This window comes from Melanotaenia boesemani, chromosome 10 (assembly GCF_017639745.1).
Source record: "Melanotaenia boesemani isolate fMelBoe1 chromosome 10, fMelBoe1.pri, whole genome shotgun sequence".
In the NCBI taxonomy this organism is placed as follows: Eukaryota; Metazoa; Chordata; class Actinopteri; order Atheriniformes; family Melanotaeniidae; genus Melanotaenia; species Melanotaenia boesemani.
This window is the reverse complement of record NC_055691.1, coordinates 2276609-2286003: the sequence shown is the minus strand read 5'-3', so window position 1 is coordinate 2286003 and position 9395 is coordinate 2276609. Positions and strand designations below refer to the sequence as shown.

At 40.6% G+C, this 9395-nt stretch overlaps 1 protein-coding gene across 1 annotated transcript in view; it reads left to right on the top strand.

Moving 5' to 3' along the window:
* The first annotated feature begins 5137 nt into the window (after window positions 1–5137).
* The window catches only part of LOC121647109 (voltage-dependent calcium channel subunit alpha-2/delta-4-like), a 91381-nt gene continuing 87123 nt past the window's right edge, over window positions 5138–9395 (top strand). The window contains exon 1 of the mRNA XM_041996274.1: window positions 5138–5218. Coding sequence (XP_041852208.1) covers window positions 5199–5218 — 20 coding nt within the window. The 5' untranslated portion in view covers window positions 5138–5198. The remainder of the gene's footprint in view (window positions 5219–9395) is intronic.

The following is a 9395-nucleotide window of genomic DNA, read 5'->3' as shown; positions in this document are numbered from 1 at the left end:
AAATTGCCTGTACTTTGTGCTCTGTGTTTTTTATTTTAAATACATTTTGGAAACTGTAGTATTGTTTTATTTTGCTCTCATCTGGCAGATTTGCCTTTATTATTAATATAATTTTTAATGTGTTAATTTTTAATTTTTATAACCGTATCTTATTTTTCTGTCTTATTTAGACATCTTGTTATTAACGTGTTGTTATTTTGAAAGTTCTATAAATAAAAAATAAAAAATAAAAAAAAACCTGCATTTTTCTGCTGATCATTTAATACCTGAATGTAAGCAATTCCTTACTGACAGAAATATTAAATTTGTGCTAAAATCAATGAAAAAAAAAAAAATAATCTTTTTTCCTTCAATGTCCATAAAGTCACTTTTTGGTCCTTCAGTCATGTTGGATGATTCCAATCAGACTACTGAGTTGAGGGGGAATTGTAGATGATCGAATTTCCATACAGACTTCTCTCCCATAAAAGTCAAGGCTCAAAGTTCATTCTTGACCTTCGGACAACAGCTGACTAAACTGGTCTCAGTTCGACACCCAGTTAGTTAAATTGTTTGAATGTTGTACCTCAGAGCTAAGTGATTAACTCTGTTAGACCAGTTAATCTGGTGGAAAAATAATTATTTACTGGTGTACAGTCGCAAACCTGTATTCACATACACAGAATTTGTTCTCTTTATTCAATATTTTCATTATTATTTAAGAATCTGGAAAATAAGGACAAAGAAAAAAAGAGAAAAAACTAAAGGTTTTAATAAGAAGCGTGCATGAATCCAAAAATATGGAAATAAAACTGTCCAGGTCTGCGAGCAGATTTTTATGGCTGCCGTATGGACAGAACAGCTGTGAACCATGTGACCTGCAGAGGTCTAACAAGTTCAGTTCAATTCAGCTTTATTCACACATCTCCAATTTACAACAAAGACATCTCAAGGCAGTTTTACAGACAGACTAAATCATTGTAGTCCAATTAAAACAAATCCACAAGTTCAGTTTATAATAACTGTGTTCATATAAACCAAATAATAAAAATAGCTAAGGAAACCAACAGACTGCATCAAATCTTCTCTTTGATCATCCATCCTGAGCTGCACAAGGAGAGAGCAGGAAATCAGAACCAGGAAGAACAGCCTGCATTGGAACTCCATCCCAACCAGAACCAGGAAGAACAGCCTGCACTGGAATTCCATCCCAACCAGAACCAGGAAGAACAGCCTGCATTGGAACTCCATCCCAACCAGAACCAGGAAGAACAGCCTGCATTGGAACTCCATCCCAACCAGAACCAGGAAGAACAGCCTGCATTGGAACGCCATCCCAACCAGAACCAGGAAGAACAGCCTGCATTGGAACTCCATCCCAACCAGAACCAGGAAGAACAGCCTGCATTGGAACGCCATCCCAACCAGAACCAGGAAGAACAGCCTGCATTGGAACGCCATCCCAACCAGAACCAGGAAGAACAGCCTGCATTGGAACGCCATCCCAACCAGAACCAGGAAGAACAGCCTGCATTGGAACTCCATCCCAACCAGAACCAGGAAGAACAGCCTGCATTGGAACGCCATCCCAACCAGAACCAGGAAGAACAGCCTGCATTGGAACTCCATCCCAACCAGAACCAGGAAGAACAGCCTGCATTGGAACGCCATCCCAACCAGAACCAGGAAGAACAGCCTGCATTGGAACGCCATCCCAACCAGAACCAGGAAGAACAGCCTGCATTGGAACTCCATCCCAACCAGAACCAGGAAGAACAGCCTGCATTGGAACTCCATCCCAACCAGAACCAGGAAGAACAGCCTGCATTGGAACTCCATCCCAACCAGAACCAGGAGGAATGGTCATCCATCTGGACTGGTTGGGGTGGGGAGGACAGGAAGGAGAGGTCCCTTTGGAACCCTTCATGGACAAAAATGTCCGTGCACAAAATCTGCTATAAAATCAAACATTTTTTCTTTTTTTTTTTTAAATAAATCCTTAAGGAGGTTTTCTTGGTAGTATTTGTGACTACATGAAAAATACTAATACAATAGAAACAATCTTGCTGCTAATCTTTGACATAACATGACTTTCATCAGCACCAAAGGCCCATCCCCTGGTATCTATTATATGTGGGGAAAAAAGTTTTTTTTTTTGTTAAATTATTATTATTTTTTTACAATGAATTATTTCGTATTCAAATAATTACGCAGGCATTTAAAGGGTTAAATATTATTGACTGTGTTGAGCAGGTCTGAAGTAGTTGAAGTGATGAAAAAAAAAAAGAAAGAAATATTAATGTCTGATCATTTTATAGCAGTTTTTTTCTGCTTTTTAATGGTCCTTTATCGTTTTTATGCACCTATTTGTTTCCAAAGCTTAGAGCAGCAGTCACTGTGGGTGTTTGTGTATTTTATATTGTCCTTCTGTGTCTGTGTTTGTTTCTGGTTTACTGTGTTGTTTGTTCTTTGTTTGTTTGCTTTTTGTTTTGTTTGTTTTTACAGGATGGCCTCTCCTTCTTTACTGCAGAACAAATCTAGCTTTGGGTATTATCTTGAACCCAACACCATAATCAGAATGAATAAACACATCAATTTGATTTTTACAGTGTAAATTAGGATAACATATGACACAGCACAGTGATCTGTATATAAATATAACACATGTGTATTAAAATATTGCAGAGATATAACTAAAGGTGTCTAGTGAAGGGATTTGCTGTGAGGTATGTGACCTTGTCTAACTATATCACACAACAACATAAGCAGCAAGCAACAGTCTGGTTAACAACACGTGTGTGCTCTACTGCTGTTACAAACATGTTCAGGTTTTAGGTGGTTTTGATGAACTGGATCAGTGCTGACTGTCAGACAGTTGGATGTCTGGTAGTAACCTTCTCGACAGGCTCGCTGTTGGAGGTTAGAACAGTTTAACGTGAGTTAGTTTGGTTTGATGGAGCCACCGGCCCCAACGCTGGTGGAAGAAGTTGTACGTTGCATCTTTTTACACCAGAGGGAGCTGTTGATTCATGATGTGCAGGGTCAACATTGCAACTTCTTTGTACAATGCTGTATTTTAATTTACCTAATGTCGGCCGCTACCATTGTTTTACTGGCTGTGTTTGATAGTTTGTTTGTTTTGTGGTATACTATGTATTTGTGGTTGTGCTGCCTTCTTGGCCAAGTCACTCTTGGAAAAGAAACTTCTAATCTCAGTGAGGTTTTATCTGGTTAAATAAAAGGAAAAAAGTAACCTCATCATGGAGGCATTTCATTAAAATAATAATAATTAAAATTGCAGTTTATATGTAAGAATCTCAAAGCATCTCAGGATTTTTAGTCATGATTTGCTTTATTGATTTTATCAGCTGAACTTTTGTGAAAAGCCGCAACAGCATGATCAGTTAGGAGACAGTGTGCAGGGAGTAATGCAGCAAAAGCCAGGGGGTCGGTCACAGCAGAGAAAGATCACATCTTCTCTGACACTCTGATCTATTGATCACTGTGGTTATTCTTGGGATGTTGGTCAATAATTAATGGGATTCTGTGAACTGCGAAACCACCAAACTGCTGCCGACAGACCTGCTTTTATTGTTCCATGTGATTTTTACATCTGCACAGCTGATCACTGTTTGTCTGCATATGAAATCTGGGGGATGGAAATGTGGAAGAAGGCACCATATTTCACCAACGCCATGTTAAAATGAGGGTTGTTTGATTAGGAGGGACAGATCTCCAGGCGTGGCAGTGATAAGTGTTAAAGCCCTGAGACTGACTCATTACTGACAGCAATGACAATGCAAACAGGAAGGAGGTGGAACAAAGTTGGGCTTCTAGTCTGGTTCTCCAGCTGTGCTAAGGCTGACCAACAGAAGCTCCAGTAGGTAGTAAAAACGACAGGGAGTTTGACGGGGACCAGCCTCCCAAAGTTACCTCCATCTATACCAGCTGCTGCCTGAGAAGAGTTCGCATCTTCCTCCATGACACAGAACACGCTGCACATTACGTGTTTCACCTGTTGCCCCCAGGCCGATGATACAGGTCCATCTGGGCCAGAACCAGTAGACTGAGCCACAGTTAGTACCCCCAGGCTGCTTAATGAGCATTTTAATGAATTGAATTGAACTGAATTGAACAGATTGCATGGAGATAAAAAGGGGGTTAGGATTTCTCCTCGTGCTCTGATATGATGACTGTAGATCTAAAGAAGTTTTGTTTGTTTGTTTGTATTTTGTCTTCCTGTTAATGTCCCAGACCTCAGAGCTGCTCATCCTCCAGGTCACAGAGAAACCAAACCCAGAACTGAGCCCTCCGTGGGTCAGTCAAGTGTCTGTGTATTGTTTTTCTCTTTAGTTAGTACTTCGTGTAATTAGCTCATGGTGAATGTGTATGTGTGTGTGTGTGTGTGTGTGTGTGTGTGTGTGTGTGTTGGGGCATCATGTTAGCTCCTCCCTCCGACAGTTCTGATTGGCTGCAGGAGAGTCTGTCTCCAGAAATTGCTCTAATCCTCTTAGATAAAACAGAGCCTTCATCCAATCCCCTGTGCCAGTCCTCCTCTCCCTCCCCCTCATCTCTCTCTCCCCGTCTCTACCATGTGAAACAGAGTTTTTAATCCAAGTGGATTATGTTGCAAATTGGGCGACAGTGGATATGAAATCGGCAGCAGACCTGCGCCGTCATGACTTCCTGAATATCTGTAAAGTGGAGACACGGAGCTGACCCTTCAGAACCGCTTTTAGGAGCAGCAGGTGGAGGCAGGAACACTGTTCCAGCTGTGATTCCTGGAGTCTGTGGGATGGATTTCTAACATGACAACATCTTCTTCTTGCACCAGAAATATATATGGTATTTTCCTCAATCACTTGAATAATGGCTTTAAAATGTCTTTCCTGAGGATGAGAGGTTAGACCAGGAACCGGAGAGAAGATGCCAGCTGCAGGACAGGTTTATCCAGACATGACACAAAGCATTCCGGGTCAGAAGCACATCACTGCACACATTGCGGTCTGTCGTCTGTAGCAGAAATGAGGAAACCATTTCCAACAAACTCTTTGTCGTCTTCTTAGACTTTCAAAGCTGCTCTCATTTTGTAAAACTGCCTTCTGAATTTAGGAGGAGGAGCTGTGTGAAAAAGAAACATGGGGGGCAGGACACCTGGAACCAGGAACCTCTTGAGGATTCTGGGATTTTTCTGTTTATGGATTACAGCTGAGACTCAAATGAAAATCCCACCCGAAACGTAAGTACCTTCTTCCTTCTCATCTCCTTCTGGATACTAGCTTCCATTTGGCCCTGTGTTCATAGAAAATACTAAAAAAGATTTTTTAAAAGTTATAATCTGGTGAGGTTTAGTCCAGAGTGGTCAAACTTATTTTAGTTCAGGTTCCACATTCTGATTTCCAGTTGGTCGTACATGTAAAATAACAGAATAATAATGACACATTATTCCCTTTGTTTTATTACAAAGAAGTACAAGCACACACACACACATACACACACACACACACACACACATATATATATATATATATATCCTGAAGGCCCACTATCCTGCAGGTGTTAGATGTTTCTCCCTGTTGCAACATACCTGATTTAAATTAAATGGATCTCTGACAAGCTCTGAACAAGTCTGCTATTGAGCCATTAATTTAAGTCAGGTGTGCTGCAGCAGGGAAACAAGGAAAGTCTGCAGGACCGCGGGCCTTAAGGTCCCATGTTGGGGATCCCTGCATTAATGCCTTAATTTTGACAGCTCTATAAAATCACCAAGCATTCAATCACAGGTATCTGGAACTGAACAGTCCAGTATTTCACATTATGATCAGACTAGCTTTTCAAGATCTAGAAGTTATTTTAAATGTAGATACAGTACGTGTACATTTCCACATGCGTGTAGTAATCCTGACTCACCTCATAATGCAAACTGAAGTCAGATCTATTATGTGAGGAAGTTATAAAAGATAGAACGTGTTATCCACTCTGCCTTGGAAAAGTAAATATTTTTCACATGTACCAGTTTTCTCCTGCTGGCCAGATTGGACCCTCTGGCAGGCCAGTTTTGGCCCTCCCGGACCGTATGTTTGACACCTCTGGTTTAAACAGTGAAATGCCACACTAACATCTTCAGGGGTGAACAGGAAGCATATATTTGCAGATTTGTAAAGACAACTGGAGGTTTGGATCTTGAAAATGAGAAGTAAAGGAGACTTGGGCTCCTGTGGAACAGGAAGCTTCTTAGCAGAAGGTGTTCTTACCTTTGAGAATCAAGCTGGACATAATTCTTATAGCTTCTAACTGGACTTGTTTTACATAACTGAAGCTACAGACGGTAAACTCTGTTTTTCATCAGTGTCCTGAGGGAGTTAACTGTGTGTTAGCAGGCTTTACTTTTCCCTCAGGACTTACTGAAATCTGCTCTCCTTTCTCACTCCGAATGAGCAGCCAGATTATTCTGTGTGCTCTGGCAACATAATCTCATGAAAAACTGTAAAAATACCTACAGTGGTCCATGGAAAGAAAAATGTAGCCGTTTTCCTGTACAGGCACAGAATTTTCAGTACCTGCGTTTCGTTTCATTGGTCCCCTGCGATTCAGCATCCGCTCAGTTACTGAGGATGTTTCTACAAGTTCAGGTTTGCAACCTGGTGACATTTACAGTCTAAACAAGGACCAGTGAAGACTCCTGAAGAGAAGTTCCTAAAGCTGCAAAAGCCATGTGCTACCTGAAACAGCAACCGAAGATAAGCGGTCCGGTGGCTGAAGAGATCTGCTGCTCCTGATTCTCCTGAGGCCAAGTTTGAATCTTCTGTGCGACATTTTTTCCTCTTTATTTATTTATAATTAGCAGTCACTGATTAGGTTTTGAAAGCAAAACTACTTGGTTTGGTTTTGTTCAATGAAAAGATTTGGAACTCTGATCTAATCTCATCAACCCATATTTTATTGTCATTAGAGCATCTGAGAAACTTTACACTGAGAAATTTGACTTTTTTTATTGGAAACATGAGCTAATTTGAAATCTGATGGCAGCAATACATCTGTAAACAGTCAGAAGAGGAGCAGCAAAAGGCTGGATAGTAATTGGTACAAATCAAAAACAACTGGAGGAACATTTGACAACTACTAAGGTGAACTGGCAACAGGTCAGTAACATGACTGGGAGTATAGGATCACTTTTCAGAGAGGCAGAGTCTCTCAGATGTAAAGATGGACAGAGGTTCACCAACCTGACACAAACTGGGGCTAAAAATTGTGGAACACTTTCAGATGTAAAATTGTGAAGACTTTGAAGCTCCCACCATCTACAGTGTATAATATCATCAAAAGATTCAGAAATCAGGAGGAATCTCTGTGCGCATGGGATCAGGCCAAAGTCTAAACTGGATGCTGGTGATCTTGGGGCCTTCAGGCAGCACTGCATGAAAACCAGACATGACGTCCAGAAATCCCTGTCTTCAAACATAGTTCACCCTGAAATCAGCAAATGCAGGTTAAAGCTCTGTCGTGCAAAGAAGTCATATGTAAACAGGATGCAGAAACACAGCCGTTTTCTCTGGATCAAAGCTCATTTAAAATGGTCTGAGGCAAAGTGGAAAACTTTTCTGTGGTCAGATGGATGAAAATGTGTATCCTGCAGACTATAGAGAAGCGGGAGCATCCAGGTGGTTATCGGTGGACAGTTCAAAGCCTTCATCTCTGATGGTGGGGGGTGGCATTAAATTAGGACACAACTTATGTTAACTAACCTTTACATGGATTTTTCCTCACTTTTCTACGTTATATTATCACTTTTGTTGTAATAACAAATTTAATATTTCATAACGTCTAGACCTTATAAAAAAGCCCCCCCCCCCCCCCCCCCCCCCCCCTTTCCAGGCAAAATTTTCTAGACTCACCACTGCATAGCTGAAGTATAAATCCTTTTTACCACCTGTCAACTACCTTGTTAGAGAGGGGTCCTGCTCTGATTTATATCTCAGAACCTGTTCATAATTTCTCCCACCACATTCATGACCCCTAAAGATCAGACCTGTGTCTTCAACATCTGCACAGCACCAGTTTTTTAAACTAACCTCGCTTTGTTTTTTGGTTGTTTCAATGTCACTAGATCTCTGAACCTGATCTAGATGTGTGCATGGCTATCTCATGACTAGTCACTAGCAACCTTCATTAATAGTGAAGAGAAATATGAAATAAAGGAAAAAAACTAAAACAGGCTGTTTTTTCATTCTTCAGCTTCACATGATAGTGACACGGATCTGACTGACATGAGACTTCCAGTGAATGTTTTACACATATGACGGGCTGCTGCGGTGGCTTTCTGGCCTACCATTGCAAATTCCTTGCATTTGTAAAAGCATTTGCCAGCATTCGTTATTGCTGCTGTTGTTGCTCTTGTCCTTTAAGGCAACAAACTCCTCGTGCTCTTTCACGTGGTGACAACCCAAATGTTTTGTAAGGTTGCTCGTGTTAAATATGGAAGCATTCATGCCGCCCCTGCATATTAGGAGTGTCACTCCTTTGCTAGCAGGATACTAGCCTTACTAGCCTTACCACACTTTTGGCAGAATTAGCGAGTATTTCCGATGCTAGTATTGGTATCAGGCCAACTCTATATGTGCTATCATAGCAATAGTGAAACCTTTTTCTATTTTCTAATGGGGTTGAAGAAAGGCCAGACAAATTGTCCCAGTGACACCGGATCATGCAGTGAACAGATGGGCCGGCTACATGCTCTGTCATGATAGCGTCCCTGCTTATCCAACCAGTGGCACAGTCACAATTGTTCAGCTCATAATTGGTCCATGAATATGGCCAGATGTTTGTGCTCCTTGTTGGTGGGACACACATATTTTAATCCCTTTCATAGACTTTATGAGTTATAATCACATCTTTTAACATACGGAGAGCTGAGTGTTTGTATTTAGATGGATCTGCTTACAGATGCTCTGCTCTCCATATAAAGTGTGTTTGGAGTCTAATAGTTTGGGTTTTACCTCAGAAAACTATTAACAGCTTTAAGAGAGTTAAGATCAAGAGACAAAACTAGTCTCAAATTCTGTCATATTGAAAATGTTTTTTCACAAATCCAAAATCACTTTAAGTTGGATTTCCATGCAATATTTTAAAACACTTCCACAAGGAAATGAAGCAAAAGGATTTTTTCAAAGAGATTACAAGAGAAGCAACACACGAAACAAACAATTACTCAGCATCACTGCATTGGGATTCAATAAATAATACAGATTTTTAACAGTGTGAACGACGTCACAGTGTAATTTCCCTGTAGAGGACATAGCTCCTCAACCATCTGGAGAAAAGTCCAGCTTGTAGGCTTACAGAACATTAAAAAACAAGAGGAGACAGAAAGTCAAAGTTTGAGATGTTTGGGTCAAAGTGTTTATGTTTAACATCAA